This window comes from Littorina saxatilis, linkage group LG13, assembly GCF_037325665.1.
Source record: "Littorina saxatilis isolate snail1 linkage group LG13, US_GU_Lsax_2.0, whole genome shotgun sequence".
NCBI lineage: Eukaryota > Metazoa > Mollusca > Gastropoda > Littorinimorpha > Littorinidae > Littorina > Littorina saxatilis.
In genome coordinates, this window is record NC_090257.1 from 9,313,010 (window position 1) to 9,330,946 (window position 17,937).

The 17,937-nt window shown below is 41.1% G+C and overlaps 1 protein-coding gene across 1 annotated transcript in view; it reads right to left on the minus strand.

Annotated features, from left to right (window-relative positions):
* Positions 1-17,937, minus strand: part of LOC138983553 (receptor for retinol uptake stra6-like) — a 61,931-nt gene that overhangs the window by 20,498 nt on the left and 23,496 nt on the right. Inside the window, exons 4-13 of the mRNA XM_070356823.1 lie at positions 15,030-15,115; positions 12,945-13,078; positions 7,560-7,723; positions 6,964-7,066; positions 5,529-5,646; positions 5,266-5,345; positions 4,191-4,252; positions 2,306-2,480; positions 1,101-1,176; positions 635-713 (exon numbers count right to left, since the gene is read on the minus strand). Of these exons, the coding sequence (XP_070212924.1) occupies positions 635-713; positions 1,101-1,176; positions 2,306-2,480; positions 4,191-4,252; positions 5,266-5,345; positions 5,529-5,646; positions 6,964-7,066; positions 7,560-7,723; positions 12,945-13,078; positions 15,030-15,115 (1,077 nt within the window). The remainder of the gene's footprint in view (positions 1-634; positions 714-1,100; positions 1,177-2,305; positions 2,481-4,190; positions 4,253-5,265; positions 5,346-5,528; positions 5,647-6,963; positions 7,067-7,559; positions 7,724-12,944; positions 13,079-15,029; positions 15,116-17,937) is intronic.

Below are 17,937 nucleotides of genomic sequence, written 5' to 3' on the forward strand. Positions count from 1 at the left end.
ATTCTTTTTTATGCAATTTATATCGCGCACATATTCAAGGCGCAGGGATTTATTTATGCCGTGTGAGATGGAATTTTTTTTACACAATACATCACGCATTCACATCGGCCAGCAGATCGCAGCCATTTCGGCGCATATCCTACTATTATTCCAAGTCACACGGGTATTTTGGTGGACATTTGTATCTATGCCTATACAATTTTGCCTGGGATCTTTAACGTGCACACCCCAATGTAGTGTACACGAAGGGACCTCGGTTTTTCGTCTCATCCGAAAAACTAGCACTTGAACCCACCACCTAGGTTAGGAAAGGGGGGGAGAAAATTGAGAAAATAACGCCCTGACCCAGGGTAGAACTCGCAACCTCTCGCTTCCGAGCGCAAGTGCGTTACCACTCGGCCACCCAGTCCATTTTGCAAGTGTATAACCCTGTACGATAGCAAGATAAAAGCTATCGTGCTTTCAGCGTAGTGATAGGGTCGGATATTTTGACGAGAACAAGTATAATACGCCTCGTCTTCGATTCGGTGTATTATACTTGTTCAAGTCAAAATATCCGACACTAGCGCTGCGCTGAAAACACATTATCTGTTAGTTTATCTGCAGTGCTATTTCCAACGGAGGGATAACTCACACAGTGTGACGCGTTACTGTACGCTGAAGCAGGTGGAATGTGTGAGTGGTCCCCCCTGTACAACGCATACAGATTTTGTCTGAAAAATAACAGAACAGTTTATAGTCGATCAAACAATTTGATCCAAGACCTTCTTGCTTTCAAAAACGATAATAGCAGTAGCAGTATCCAGTCAACAAGATTGGTATAACAGAATAGTCAGGGTTCATACACCCGGTAAATTGTTTTTGTCTAATACAACAAAAAACAAAGCAAAGAAATAAAGACACTTTTGAACCTTTGTTTTTCTTCTAAATGGTAACTACATCACAGATTACAATGTGGTTAAATACACACACACACACACACACACACACACACACACACACGCACACACACACACACACACACACACACACACACACACACATACATACACACACGCTTGCGTGCGTGCTTGTGCGTGTGCGTGTGTGTGTGTGGTCACCTGTAGCTGGACAAGGTATGCAGGACGTTGAAGAGAGAGGAGACGGTGGCCAGGACGGTGGAAACGATCAGACACACTGAAATCACAATGTAGACCATTAAAGGGATTCTACATGTATTGATCTGACCGTTTTTTGGGGGAGTTTCTGGCAAATTTGACGAATCTGGGGAATCCACTGTTACAGTCTGTACCTTAATCTAGATGCACGCGGCTAGATTTGGTCGGAAACGCACAAGCAAGGGAAGTAACTCAATGGAAATAACTACACCATCACAAAGAGTGCTCTTTCTTTGGCGGTTTTAATGACATTGGTTTAAGCTTTTAAAATACTTACTTTTGCAAAGTGTACGCGCGTTAGCATTATTTGTAACGCAGAATCTTATGGTGTAACCTTAAGCGATCTGAGGTATTTTTTTCTTAGACCTCTCTCTCTCTCTCTCTCTCTCTCTCTCTCTCTCTCTCTCTCTCTCTCTCTCTCTTCACCATTTTCTGATTCCAAAAACATATAAATATGTTATATTCGGATTAAAAACAAGGTCTGAAAATTAAAAATATAAAAATTATGATTAAAATTAAATTTCTGAAATCGTTTTAAAAACTATTTCATCTTATTCCTTGTCGGTTCCTGATTCCAAAAACATATAGATATGATATGTTTGCATTAAAAACACGCTCAGAAAGTTAAAACGAAGAGAGGTACAACAGTAAAGCGTGCTATGAAGCACAGCGCAACGGCTACCGCGCCAAACAGGCTCGTCACTTTCACTGCCTTTTGCACTAGCGGCGGACTACGTTCAGTTTCATTCTGTGAGTTCCACAGCTTGACTAAATGTAGTAATTTCGCCTTACGCGACTTGTTTTGTTGTTTGTGTTTATTTGCTTGTTTGCTTACTTGTCGATTGTTTGCTGGGTCGTTCGTTTAATTTGTTTATTTGTCATGTTGCTTTACTTGTTTATCATTTATTAGACATTTGTATTAGAAGTAAGGACCGGTTGTAAGAAAAGGCCTCGCCTTAAACCTTTATCCTTGAAAAATAAAGTTCCATCATCAACATCATCATCTCTCTCTCTCTCTCTCTCTCTCTCTCTCTCTCTCTCTCTCTCTCTCTCTCTCTCTCTCTCTCTCTCTCTCTCTCTCTCTCTCTCGCCTCCCAACCAAATCCCTCACACACACACACACACCCCACACCCCCCCCCCCCCTTACCTCTAAGAATGCCAAGGACCCTGTAGCCAAAGTAGAGCGCTTTCCTGAGGTCCGTATCATCGGACGACTCGTTGGCGGCGGGCGAGCTTGCGATAGTGTTGTCCATTTGGTACAGCAAGTCCTCCCCGTACAGCTGGATCATGGGTGGGAACAGGGCCATGATCTCCAACGTCATCTGAGCAACACAGACACCAGAAAAGGTGCAATGGAACGCCCCCTTTGATTGCAATGGATAAGTCAGTTACCCAATTCCTTCCCGGCGACAAGGAAATCGCTGACATTTTTCACGTGGAAAACGCAGCACTAGTGAAATTGACAAGCCTGTTCCACGTGAAAAATGTCAGCGATTTCCTTGTCGCCAGGATTGACGAAGCTGAATTGTCTCGGTGAAAAACTGCAGTGCGTTCTTTGAGTTCGACAGATTGAATAAATGTTGTTTTTTTGCCTTACGCGACTTGTTTATTTATTGTATTTATTATTCCATTGTTGGGAAATTCTGGTCGCTTCCTCCCTTCTGTAACCCAGATGTGTTTACAAGTGATCAGCCTCCTGCACTTCTGGCATAGTGGTGAGACGGGGTGTGAAATGGACCCTGTCTCTAAGTCTGTGTTCACCATGTGAGATATTTGCAAGTAGAATAAGATAGTTTGTCATCATTTTCACGAGTTTTCATTCACAAACACCTGGGAAATAAATTTCATGTTCCCCATGGATGCAATATATCCCCGGTTACCATAGTTGCAGGAAGCAGGTTATTAACAGCTATTGGGTTTTCAGCGTAGCAATAGGGTCCGATATTTAGACGAGACAAGTATAATGCTGACGAGTCGCATTATACTTGTTCGACCCTATTGCATTATACCCTATTGCTACGCTGAAAACACAATAGCGATTATATAGCTGTTCTGACCTTGATGTGTTGTTCCAAACTTACAAAATGACAGTTTTTGCGTCGATACGTTGATCTCAGGTTTTGATAGCAGACGCCGTTTCTTATGCGTATTAGTTTTGCGCAGGCGCCACACTGACTTTGGAAAAAAACCTCGATTTGACAACACAGCCGATAAACAGCTTTTTATTAGTTCATTCGTATACAACAAAATGAAGTTTGATTTCTTTTTAAATTTTGAACAAGACTATACTTATGAAGAAGACCAAAACACAACATCAACGGAAAACTAGAAACAACTGAAGGATGCAACAAGGGGAGGAGAAGAGAACAGCTACAACGCGAGCAGACGACAGCGAAGTTTTCAGTTTGGGTGAATGGTATCGCTTGTCTCGTCATGAAGCGAATTGTTCAACCTCAGTTATAAACGACTACATGAATGTTAGTGCCATGGGTTGTACATCAATACTTCAGAGGGGAAGTGGGGTATTTAGTGTGGAGTTACGAGATAAGAAAGTCGGCCATTTTTGCCAATATGCTTTTGGATATTGGCAAAAATGGCCGACTTCCGTAGCATTATGCTTTTAAGATCGGAAGAGACCATCCAATCACAGCCCCCGAATTCCCCCACGTGTCCATCAGAATAGCTATATACATGGATAATCAAAAGCAAACCCAATAGAAACGCTCGGGGATTCTTCGGCTCTTTTCATTGGCGTTTCCCCAGACCTAAACAGACGACACAACACTGCTTTGCAGAGTTCCAAAAACGAACTGGCAAACTGGCCTTGGTCAATAAATATGAAACAAAAGACGATATGCTCCCCCTCGGACCGACAAAAAAGCTGGTCTGTCAACAACCCATCAAACATCTTATAATGAATGTCACACAGCGTTCAAAACTGGTTACAAAAAAGGGTGTCTAAAAGTGGAACAGTTTAATTCAGATCGAGTGTAAGATGAAGAGAAACATTACAAAGGTAAGTTGTTTCTTACTGTGTATATGACAATTAGGGCAACGAACATCACAGAAATCATCTTGGACGGGTAGCGGAAACCTGCAGATAAAATACACCACAAAGGGTAATGTGGAGGGTGTGAATAGCAGACAAATAATTATTCGTCACAGTTACCACCACTGCTCAGATTTTACTTTACCCAAAAGGGAACACATTTCAGCACACTTGAGAGAGAGAGAGAGAGAGAGAGAGAGAGAGAGAGAGAGAGAGAGAGAGAGAGAGAGAGACAGACAGACAGACAGACAGACAGACAGAGACAGACAGACAGACAGACAGACAGACAGACAGACAGACAGACATACAGACAGAGAAACAGACAGACAGACGAAGACAACTTTATTACGGAAGGATAATAGAGAGAGTGAGTGAGACAAGACAAGACAAGACAAAATCTTTATTATCGAGGGTAATAGATAAGCAAAAATATTGCTTTTTTACATCCAGCCCTCGCCCTAATATAGGGTCAACAAGAACAGAAAACAATATAATCAAAGAACTATCACATCAAACTTAATACATTATAACTGCATATACAGATACAAATTAAAAAAATAAATTGTCATGCTGCATTTTAAGTACAATTTCCAAGTGTCAATTTTTAACGTAACTTAATTTAGATCTGCATATTATTATAATTTTGTTTAACATGCACATACATTTTAAATGAATTGATGAACCATTCAGCACATGTTTAGTTGCATTATGTGCGACATATATTTTTTTTTGAAGCTGTCTGTGTTTGAGAGAGAGAGAGAGAGAGAGAGAGAGAGAGAGAGAGAGAGAGAGAGAGAGAGAGAGAGAGAGAGAGAGAGAGAGAGAGAGAGAGAGAGAGAGAGATACAAAAGACAAAGTAATTGCAGTATTGATATGTTAATAGAAGAACCTATTCCCTTACTTACGATCAGCTCTGCATGCAAGGAAGAAAACATAACCAAATGGCGTTCAAATAGTAACGACAGTTATATGCTTTAAACGACCCAGACATTATAACCGCTGACAAGAGAAAGCAAAAGGTAACATAATACAGTTTTAACTAAAACCACGTGTCCTACCTCTCTGTCTCTGGTAGACAAAACGATGGAACAAGCCAATCACAAGGTTGGCAACCCGTTGCTTCAAACCTTCCGGTGGCCTGAACAGCAAAAATGAATGCATTAATAATGTTTTTGATTTAAAACAAAACGTGTTTGTTGGCAGGGGTAGAAGAATGACAACTTCATAGCCATGCGCTCAGGCCAAACAACGCATCACAACAGCCCGTTACACGTTAATCACCACCCACACAAACGCGCCAGATGAAGGAAAGACAACTCACAACTTGAGCACAGGTTTCCTGAAGAGCTTGGCCACGTGGTGACCGGAGTAGGAGTCACGGATGTCTTCCATGGAGTTCTCCTCCCCTTCCTCCACCTCGTCCCAGAAGAAGTATTTTCCTAAGTTAATGAAAAAGGAAATGAAGACCATAGAAAAACGGACAGATCATGAATAAAAACAATCATGCTCGTGTAAAGCAACATGTAAAAATCAGTCAATCTGTCGGTCTATCAGAATCAAAATGAACACACTTGATTTTTTACATTTAGTCAAGTTTTGACTAAATGTTTTAACATAGAGGGGGAATCGAGACGAGGGTCGTGGTGTATGTATGTATGTGTGTGTGTGTGTGTGTGTGTGTGTGTGTGTGTGTGTGTGTGTGTGTGTGTGTGTGTGTGTGTGTGTGTGTCTGTGTGTGTGTCTGTGTGTGTGTCTGTGCGTGTGTGTGGGTAGAGCGATTCAGACCAAACTACTGGACCGATGTTTATGAAATTTGACATGAGAGTTCCTGGGAATGATATCCCCGGACGGTTTTTTCTTTTTTCTTTATACATACTGTTGACGACGTCATATCCGGATTTTTGTCAAAGTTGAGGCGGCACTGTCACACCTTCATTTTTCAATCAAATTTATTGAAATTTTTGTAAAGCAATATTCGACGAAGGCCGGACTTCGGTGTTGCATTTCAGCTTGGTGGCTTAAACATTAATTAATGACTTTGGTCATTAAAAATCTGAAAATTGTAATAATTATTTTTTTTATATAAAACGATCCAAATTTACGTTCTACATTATTTCCTGATTCCAAAAACAATATAAATATGTTATATTTGGATTAAAAACAAGCTCTGAAAATTAAAAATATAAACATTTTGATCAAAATTAAATTTCCGAAATCGATTTAAAAACAATTTCATCTTATTCCTTGTCGGTTCCTGATTCCAAAAACATATAGATATGATATGTTTGGATTAAAAACACGCTCAGAAAGTTCAAACGAAGAGGTACAGAAAAGCCTGCTATGCAGCACAGCGAAACCACTTCCGAGAGAGAGAGAGAGAGAGAGAGAGAGAGAGAGAGAGAGAGAGAGAGAGAGAGAGAGAGAGAGAGAGAGAGAGAGAGAGAGAGAGAGAGAGAGACTGACAGTCGGACAGAGACAGACCTACAGAGAGGACCTGGTGAACAGACATGGAGAGTGAATCAGACAGACAGACACACAGACAGACAGGCAGATAGACAGCGAGACAGACATCGATAACAACAATAAAGCCTCAGCAGCATAACCATATAAATGGAAGCCAAGACGGATACGGCTACTCTCCTTTTCCGAATACATTGACCATACGGATGGATATAGATATACTGAGAGACAGAGAGAGACAGACAGACAAACAGACACACAGACACACATACAGACAGACACAGATGGTTTCTTGCCTTGTTTGAATGCAGTGACCATACGGATGGGCATGGATATACTGAGATACAGCAAACACAGCAAACTGGGCAGCCCTCGTAAGACGAGCAACACCCGGTATTTCTGAAGAAAGAAAAACATCAAACAGATCTTGCAACAAAATGAAGACACAAGCAGACAATTAGGAAAAATGAGGGTAAATGAAGATTGTAAGACATAGGCACAATTGTTGAAAAACGGTAACAAATTAGAAGACAATTGTCAACATTGTGTAAAATATATAAAGTGACAAATACTACACACAAAATATAGACAAATTGAAAACACACACACACACACACACTCTTTCACATACACACGCACGCGCGCACACATGCACGAATGCACGCACACACACACACACACACACACACACACACACGCACGCGCGAGCGCACGCACACGCACGCACACACACTTACACACACGCACATACACACAAAAACACACTCAGACACAGAAGACACGCAGAGACACACAGAGACACACACACACACACACACACACACACACACACACACACACACACACACACACACACCCACACACACATTCACACCGACAATGTTACACTTACAGGGTCGACCTGACACTCAGCCAGCTTAAAGATGTCGATGGCGATCATCATCCAAACGTACGCCGTGCCCAGACCAAAGCTAAACACTGTCTTTAACGCCAGACTGCCGAACACGGGGAAAAACACCATCCCGTAGATAAACATGGAGGCGATGACAATGAACGCTGAAACACACATTGAAACAATGGAGAGGAACTTTGGAAAAACGCCATCTCGTAAATAAACATGGAGGCTATGGCAATGAACGCTAAAACACACAGGAGATGAACTTGGGAAAAAAAAACACGCCCCGTAAATAAACATTGAGGTTATGGGAATGACCGCTGAAACACATACACAACAGTACGATGTAGATGAACATGACAAAAACACCAACACGTAAATAAACATGGAGGCTATGGCAATGAACGCTGAAACACACAACGGAACACTGCTAGGGAGGCCCACAGAGAAAGTCCAAAATGGCGGCCACAGCCGTGATTTTTTTTAACTTTTCTATGAAGATTTAAAAGGCTAAATAAATATTTTGAAAACGTCAAACAACTTGCAAGGGTTTCTCCAGTTGTTGTTATTTTGAATGATTGTTGGTATGTGAACGTGCTGTTTTTGGTTCATGAGTAAAACAAGTCCCGAACTTGCCCCAAAACGCTATCTCCCGCTTCGGACTTAGCCGCAAACGCGGTGTAGGCTACAGGGAAAAAGCTATTTGACGTCGCGGCAAGCGAAACACTCGAAATCGTCACCCAAGTTCCAAGAGCGCGCGAAGAAAAACTATTTAAAGTACAATACTGAAATTTAGTGTGGCATAAGATCAACCCTTTGTTATGATGTATGTGAAAGAGCGACTTATCAACATTTTATTAACGTCTTGAAAAAGGGTGGGTTCTGAACACAGTGTTTTACTTTTTACACAGATGTTTCTGGAAATCGCCCATTCCTGTCAATAATGTTAAAAGGCCAATCTACCAGGACAATGTCTTATCTAATCAATGTGTGCAATACTTTAACCGGGCCAACCGATTGAAGTGAAGCAATATTTCAACTTTTGCGCCGTCCAAGGCCGAATCGCGTATGTTCTGAGATCTCGCAAGGAAAAAGTATTAGATGCAGTTTACTGACATTTTGCATACCATCAGATCAATCCTTTGTAATTATGTATTCCGCTGAGCGACTCATAATTACTATTAACATGTTGTGAATATAGTTGATTCTGAACACAGTGTTTTTGTTTTGACACAGGCGTTTTTGGAAATCGCCCATTTCTCTCAGTAATCTTAAAAGGCTAATCTACAAGAAGAACATCTTTTCTCATCAATACGGGCTATACTTTGACCGGGCCGATCGATTGAAGTGAAGCGATTATCCAACGGTTGCGCCGCCGAAGGCTGAATCTAGTCATTTGCAGAGTGATACAGCTATTTGCATGACGCCGCGGCAAGCTGAAACACTCGAAATTATCGCCCCAGTTCCAAAGACTCGCAAAGGAAAGATATTCTAACCAGATTCGTGTAATTTTGCGTGCGATACAATCAACTTTCTGTTATTATATGTTTAAAAGAGCAACTTACACAAATATCATTACGTTGTTGAAAGGGTTAATTCTGAACACAGTGTTTTCTTTTAAACACAGGCGTTTTAGGAAGTCGCTCGATCTTTCTTCTCATTGATCTCAAGAGATACATCTACCAGTAAGTTCAGTAACATTTTTCTAATCAGTATGTGCTTTGGCTTGACCTTGACAAGCGATTGAAGTGAAAAACCAAAAGCTGATCAACTCTCGCAGTCATGCAAAAGCTGAATCAGTTTGTTACGCAGTGTTCAGTATCAGAGTATGCACAGTGAAAAACTTGACGTCGCGACAAGCCGAAATTCGAAATTATCGCTTATTTTCCACGAGCTCGCAAAGAAAACTTATTTAAAACAGAAAAATATATTGTGTAGTGAAAGATCTCTGCAACAGATCTATCCGGAAGTCTGTTCTCATACTGATGTAAATGTGTTTGACTTTGCCTTGCGATTGAATTAAAACGCTTTTCAACTGTTTCACCGCCGAAGGCTAAATCAAGGCATGCCGTGAAAATGTCACATGCAAATACGTTACAATTTTAGGTTTTTCAACTCCCCACCAAAGTTAGATCAACGAACTAGCAACATCTTTAAAAAGAATAACCGAGCCTTCCGGCTGTGGAAAGGATATTATGTGTTAAAATGTTCGGTTAATCGGCCACCACGAAAACTTTGCACATCGGCTAAACGGCCACCTCACACTTTCACGTTTTTGTGAGTGGTTCCATGATCATTACTCACATGACAGCACAAAGGTCTGCCAGTGAGTTTACTGAGTTTACACACTGTGATCGAAACAACTGACAGTCAAACACTGACTTGCTTGTGCCGAAAGCCTCTTTGCACAAACCATGGCGACGAAAAGGAAAGATTACAGCGTCTTGGAAAAACTTGAATTCTTGGACAAAGTGAAAGGATATCCGCCTAACACATCAAAATTGCAGCTTGCAAATCAGTTAGGGGTCCCAAGAAAAACCCTTTGTCGATGGATTAACGACGAGGATCATCTCAGGAGTGAAGCTGTAGGTGGACGCTTGTCTGTATCAAAGAAAAGGAAAAGAGGAGGAAAAGACGATGAAGTGGACGAGGCATTGGTTGATTGGTTCAATATGCCCTGGAAAATGCCTTCGGGGAAGAAGAACTGCATTGCCTGGACGACGGTTGTCTGTGCTGCAGTGAGGAAACGTGCCAATGCCAAACAGAAGCAGACGACACTGGACACATTTTTTGGAGACATGTAGAGCACGTATGCCAATGCACGAAACTTCCGCTTTCCGCTACCATAAGTAACTTCCAACATCCAATATTTTTGTTCTGAGGAACTTCCCGATGCGATGTTCGGATAATCGGCCACTTCGGATAATCGGCCATAATTCAGTCAGTCCCAAAAGTGGCCGATTAACCGGAGTCGACTGTATATATATATATACATACATACATACACACATACATACATACACACATACATACATACATACTTACACAAAAACACCCATAGACATGCACATTCACTTTTAATCAGAATCACACAGACAGACACACAGACGAACAGACACACACATATACACACACATACACACACGCACACACACACACACACACACACACACACACACACACACACACACACACACACACACACACACACACACACACACACACCTGTTGCTTCTGTGGCTGCAATATATATGGCTTCCAAGCCAAGCGTGTGTCTTGGGTTACTCCAAAAAAAAGGTGTCATTTCAACCTGCGGAACCGCTTCGTTCTTCACTTTCAGTGAGAACTTGTGTAACTGTTTTTATATGGTGCCGATCGATGGAATTACCTGATGTTTTTGTTACATCTCTTTGTTTGTGTGGCTAATGATCTGCAATGTTTTTATATGGTGCTGATCGATCGAATTTTTTGTTACATCTCGGTTTTGTGTGACTGATGATCTTACATTATTATATGGCGCTGAAGTACTGTATAATTTAGTAATATCTCGATGTCTTTTAGACTATGATCTGCACTGGGTTTTGTAGCACGGAATTACCTGATCTGTAGGTACATCTCATTGAATGTGTAATGTCTGTTTAACGATGGCTTTAATACACAAAGTCACCTGGTGTTCTTCTTTGATCGCGATGTGTTTGCATAATTCATTTCGGTGCTACAATTTCCGTCTGTTCTGTTTCATCTTCATGCTTGTGTGTTTATTGATGGTATTATTATAATGCTGAATTAATTTCCCGACGATTTTTGACATTTAAACTGTGACTGATGACTTGAAATGACTTTTATGGCGCTGAGTTGTTTGATGTTCTTAATTGGTTCTCATAACTAATGATCTGACTTGGGTTTCTTTTTGGCGCTAAATACCTGATGTTATATTCAAATGTTTCTTTGTTCTGTTATGCAATTGTATTTGTTACATTTCATTGATTAGACAATTTCTGTGTTGCTATGACAGTTTTTTTTGGAAAATCTGTTGTTTGTGTCATTATTGCATTGCAGGGGATTTTGTCATGCTGTATACCTGACCTTAATTGCACTACAAGGATAACAGATATTGTGTGTGTGTTGGTGAATGTATGTGTGTGTGTGTGTGTGTGTGTGTGTGTGTGTGTGTGTGTGTGTGAGAGAGAGAGAGAGAGAGAGAGAGAGAGAGAGAGAGATTCACATAAAAACAATAAGGATACATACATACATACATACATACATACACACATACATACCTGCATACATGGATATATACACACTTACATACACATAATTTGCTATATAATCGCGGATATACAGGTTAAGGAAGAAACGCACACATTTTCAGTCAGGCAGATTAAAATATAACGCATAACTGCAAACTTGTGCTGTAGTTAGTGTTTTCTTGTTTGGAAGTAACATTATTATCATTCAATGTGTGGAAATATGCTAAAATGTGAGGTTACAAATGTTTATAAAGATTGACATTGCGGAACATTAATACATTTTATAGTTTTTATTTTAAATTTATTATTTTTGAAAATATTGATTTTCAAGCTTAAGTTGTAAAGTTTTGATTATACAGCATCAAAAGTATGACAGCTAGATTGTACACAAAGAGATCTTCAATTTGATATATCGTATGACATCTTTACATGTAAAACCACTGAAGATTTGCTTGTTCGCGTTTCTTAAATTTCGTGTGATGACGTCAATATAGCCTAAAATTGCAATCGGCTATAAAACCCTTTTTATTGCATTTATTGGTTCAACTGTGATACATTTGTGGTTGCTGCAATCTGTTTTATAAAATAAAACCGAAAAGGTCATTTCTTTTTGCTTTTTTTAATTTGTCGCCCTGTACATAACTTCCCAATTGTGAAAAAATCGCATATTTGCCTGACTTTACAGTCCAATACCTCCAAATGTATAATTCTAACAGGCTTCAAACTTTGCACAGCAATTCTATAAGTACTTTTACATTTCAAACCTGAACTATAAGAACATTGCTTAATTTTGAAGCTGTTTACAGCACTCTAAAAATGGCCTTCTGTGGTCTGTTCACGCTTACTGTCCGTGGGCCTCCCTAACACTGCGTGTGAACACAGGAAAAACACAATCCCCTACAGTACGCTTCAGATGAACATGGTAAAAACACTATTCCGTAGATAAACATGGAGGCTATGACGAAGAACGCTGAAACACAACAACACACTGCAAAGAACGCTGAAACACAACAACACAACGCTGAAAAGCACAACAGTATGCTGTACATGAACACGGGTAAACACATTTCCATTGATAAACATAGAGGCTATGGCGAAGATCACAAAAACACACATCTATGGTCTAACTCACATTTAACAGCTCCGGCTCCCTTGTACTCTATGGCGTACGTTTGGTCCAGCACAATCCGGTAGACCAGGATGGCCGTGGCACCGAAGGCGCAGGCGTAGGAGATTGTGGACGACCGTGTTAAAGAGTCCATTGGGCTGCACGCACATTTCATTTCACTTTATTTCGTTTAATTTCATTTCAATTGACTTCATTTCATTTCACTTTACTTTATGATTCTATTGTTGGGAAATTCGAGTCGCTTTATCCAGCAACAAGAGAAGCGCTACCAAGGCGTGTGCGTATTTAGTTGTGATCAGCCACCTGTAGCAGAATGACCACGGGGATGGGGCATGGGTACCCACCTCCGTCTCTAAGTCTGCTAATAGAGTTGACCCGTGTCCGTCCCGGATTCAAACTCGTGGCCCTAGGAACACAAGTCCGATGCTCTACCAACTAAACTACTCCGCCCTACATAATACGCACAAGGTTAGTACAGTGGACACCCCATGGCCCTGCTTGTAGCCCTAGTGTAATGACACATGACACCGACACCCCATGGCCCTGCTTGTAGCCCTAGTGTAATGACACATGACACCAACTTCACAAACAAGACGTTTCTTCTAGACCTTTCACACTGAAGTCTCTGACATCAAATGCGAAACAAAGTTGCAGAAGACGTCATAATGCGAATAATAGCGCCACGTAAATATTGTTTCATCATTCTGCATGTCTTCTAATGAACTGACAAAGAATTTCTAGAATGCAGTTTGCCTACCTAACGTGACTTCTTCATATCATCAGTAGAACGTACATTACCGCTAGGGTGTGCATGTATCGGTATCGTATCTCATTAAAACGTACATTACTTGTCAGGACACCGCTAGGGTGTGCATGTATCGGTATCGTATCTCATTAAAACGTACATTACTTGTCAGGACACCGCTAGGGTGTGTATGTATCGGTATCGTATCTCATTAAAACGTACATTACTTGTCAGGACACCGCTAGGGTGTGTATGTATCGGTATCGTATCTCATTAAAACGTACATTACTTGTCAGGACACCGCTAGGGTGTGCATGTATCGGTATCGTATCTCATTAAAACGTACATTACTTGTAAGGACACCGCTAGGGTGTGCATGTATCGGTATCGTATCTCATTAAAACGTACATTACTTGTAAGGACACCGCTAGGGTGTGCATGCATCGGTATCATATCTCATTAAAACGTACATTACTTGTCAGGACACCGCTAGGGTGTGTATGTATCGGTATCGTATCTCATTAAGACGTACATTACTTGTCAGGACACCGCTAGGGTGTGCATGTATCGGTATCATATCTCATTAAGACTCCCTCTTTCATGAAGACCCAAATCCTACTTTTTCTGAACCCCATTTACAATATTGTTTTACTTTAAATATGTCTTTCTATGAACTCAGCAAACAAATGATTGAGACGCGTTTGTACCCCAGCTAAAAAACATGTATATGCCCGTGTCATTTCATTCAAGCTTTCTATTTTGTTACAACAATTAACGAGTCAAAGATTTCTTCCACCGGATAGTAAATTTTAAGGGGCTTATTGTCCGTCAGGTCTTAATTGCCTATATTGGACATGAATTGGTTCATACGATTCGAGTTTTTACGCCCTCACGGCTTTTGATGTATGCGTGTTTAGGTGGTATCAGCCATCTGCACTTATAGTAGAATGACCAAGATCTTTAACGTGCCATTGTGGTGACACGGGGGTGGGAGATGGATACCGTCTCTGGGTCTGCACATAAAGTTGACCCGTGTCCGTCCCGGCCCGGATTCGAACCAGCGACCTTTCGATCACAAGTCCAGTGCTCTACCACCTGAGCTACCCGGGCCCCCTTCCACCGGGTTGATGTGACCACCAATTAAATAAGGGCAACCCAAAATCGACCCCACAGTCCATTACTGACTAACTACCCAATCGACAACAATTCACAACAGGCAAAAGTCGGACGGACTGGGGAAAAGACAGGCAGAAAGACAGGCAGACAGACAGACTCACGGACGAACGAACTCGCAGACAGACAGACAAACAGACAGACAAACAGACAATAAGACAGAGACTTACTATATCAATCCAGGCCGACCACTGAACATGTTCAGCAAGATATTTCGTCTCTTCTTTGTTGCTGCGAACGCCATTGTAATGAGCAACTGTAAAACATTCAAAACAGACTACAAGTGGAACAAGCACATGTCACAAGAAAATAACATTTAGTGTTGATATGCCTATCATTAGACACGGCGACAGATACCTACAAAAAGACACACGTACCACAGTGACACACGTACCACAGTGACACACGTACCACAGTGACACACGTACCACAGTGACACACGTACCACAGTGACACACGTATCACAGTGACACACGTACCACACTGACACACGTACCACAGTGACACACGTACCATAGTGACACACGTACCACAGTGACACACGTACCACAGTGACACACGTACCACAGTGACACACGTACCACAGTGACACACGTACCATACTGACCCCCCTAGCCAGTCAGGTGTGTTTGGAGCACGTGTTTCACACCTGTCAAGTTCTGATTCACTGCATTCCTCGGTCAGGTTCTGAGCGTGATCGTTTTAAGAGGCACGAGAGTTCAAGCGAATATATTGAAGTTGACCTTGAGGCTCTTTTCGGGTATTAATTTGACGGGTTTTCCTTTTGATTTGTGAACATGTACGTGTACAAGACTCAAACTACGAAAGCTAGATACAAGTCATTTTAACATAAGATAGTACTGACCGTCCTGAACAACAACAGTTTCTTAAGACTGTTTTTTAATAACAAAAATGTCCTCCACCTGCCCTTCTGCCGGACTATAACAACTGTATGAGACTATACTGATTGTACTTGTAATGGTCGATGACCGAACTATAACATCTGTATGAGACTATACTGATTGTACTTGTAATGGTCGATGACCGGACTATAACAACTGTATGAGACTATACTGATTGTACTTGTAATGGTCGATGACCGGACTATAACAACTGTATGAGACTATACTGATTGTACTTGTAATGGTCGATGACCGGACTATAACAACTGTATGGGACTATACTGATTGTGCTTGTAATGGTCGATGACTGGACTATAACAACTTACTGCCGGTATGAGAGGATACATATTGCTAGTCTGATAGACACGTAGGGAAATTCGGGGGTTGTGATTGGATAGGCTCACACAGCCCTATTCCGATCATCGGGCCATATTCCGCAGGAAGTTGCTGAATATCCTTTTCATATTCGCATGTATAACAAAGATGCATGTTTTCGGTTTCTTCGACGTGTATGAAGTACACGCATACCTGGCCAGGTTTGCTTCTGTGACTGGTCGACAGACGATGACATTTGATTATTTTGTTTTTACTTACCGTACATGAAATACATTCCGTGTAATATCATGTTTTATAACAGGCAACAAACCTTGCAAAATTCAAGTAGCTGAATTCGTTCCCATGTTTAGCACATAATCAGCACACTCTCCTTTGAAGTTTCCATACGCAACGTCCATTGCATGCTATGTTGAAATGAAGTTACCGGTCTGAAACATTTAGTCGTTGACTTTCTTCTGAATCAATACTTGTTCTCTTATCATCCACAGATTTACCACAGTAATCATACGCGAAATCACTATCCGCAGCAGAAGTCAGACTTTCGAACAATAAATACAATAATACGTAAAGCAAGCATGCTACGTGACGTTATATGACACCTGGCACATTGACGTAATGCCAAACATCCGGTTATCGCGTGTCTTGTCCGTGATACATGTGCAAGGGATATGCGCACTAAACCGTCGTCTGCAATAGGCAACATGGACCATTCTAATATAGTTGTTGCTGACACAAACATGTTTTTAGTACAGCATATTATGTCAGAATAGCAATATAAACACTATTGTGTTTTCGGCATTATACTTGTCTCGTCTAAATATCGAGCCCTTATGCTACGCTGAAAACACAATAGCTGTTAATACTGATAGTACTTGTAATGGTCGATGACCGGACTATAACATCTTACCCGACGGTATGAGACTATGCTGATAGTACTTGTAATGGTCGATGACCGGACTATAACATCTTACCCGACGGTATGAGACTATGCTGATAGTACTTGTAATGGTCGATGACCGGACTATAACATCTTACTCGACGGTATGAGACTATGCTGATAGTACTTGCAATGGTCGATGACCGGACTATAACATCTTACCCGACGGTATGAGACTATGCTGATAGTACTTGTAATGGTCGATGACCGGACTATAACATCTTACCCGACGGTATGAGACTATGCTGATAGTACTTGTAATGGTCGATGACCGGACTATAACATCTTACCCGACGGTATGAGACTATGCTGATAGTACGTGTAATGGTCGATGACCGGACTATAACATCTTACCCGACGGTATGAGACTATGCTGATAGTACTTGTAATGGTCGATGACCGGACTATAACATCTTACCCGACGGTATGAGACTATGCTGATAGTACTTGTAATGGTCGATGACCGGACTATAACATCTTACCCGACGGAATGAGACTATGCTGATAGTACCGTAACATTCCTAGCAAACGCCCACCCCCCCCCCTCCGCACAGATTTCGGGTAAAAGTAGGGGGTGGGCGTTTGCTAGGTATACACCCCTTTGCAAGATAAAGTGTCATCACATTTTCACGAGAGAAAAAAAAGATACAACCATGTGATTTATGCAATTCTAATGAAAACTAAACACACCGCTTGTTTAAACAAATAAAGATCAACATTCTGTGATATAAAAAAAGAGGAGAAAAAAAAAACACACGTGACCTTGATTCTTCTCATTCTTAGAATAAGTTCAGCACCATTCAGTGTCTTCTCTTGTTTAGAAATCCTCTTCCAAGTATTTCATCACACCTTGGTCAAGTTCTTGATATCTAACTGGCGGTCCTTCAGACAACTTTCGTTTTT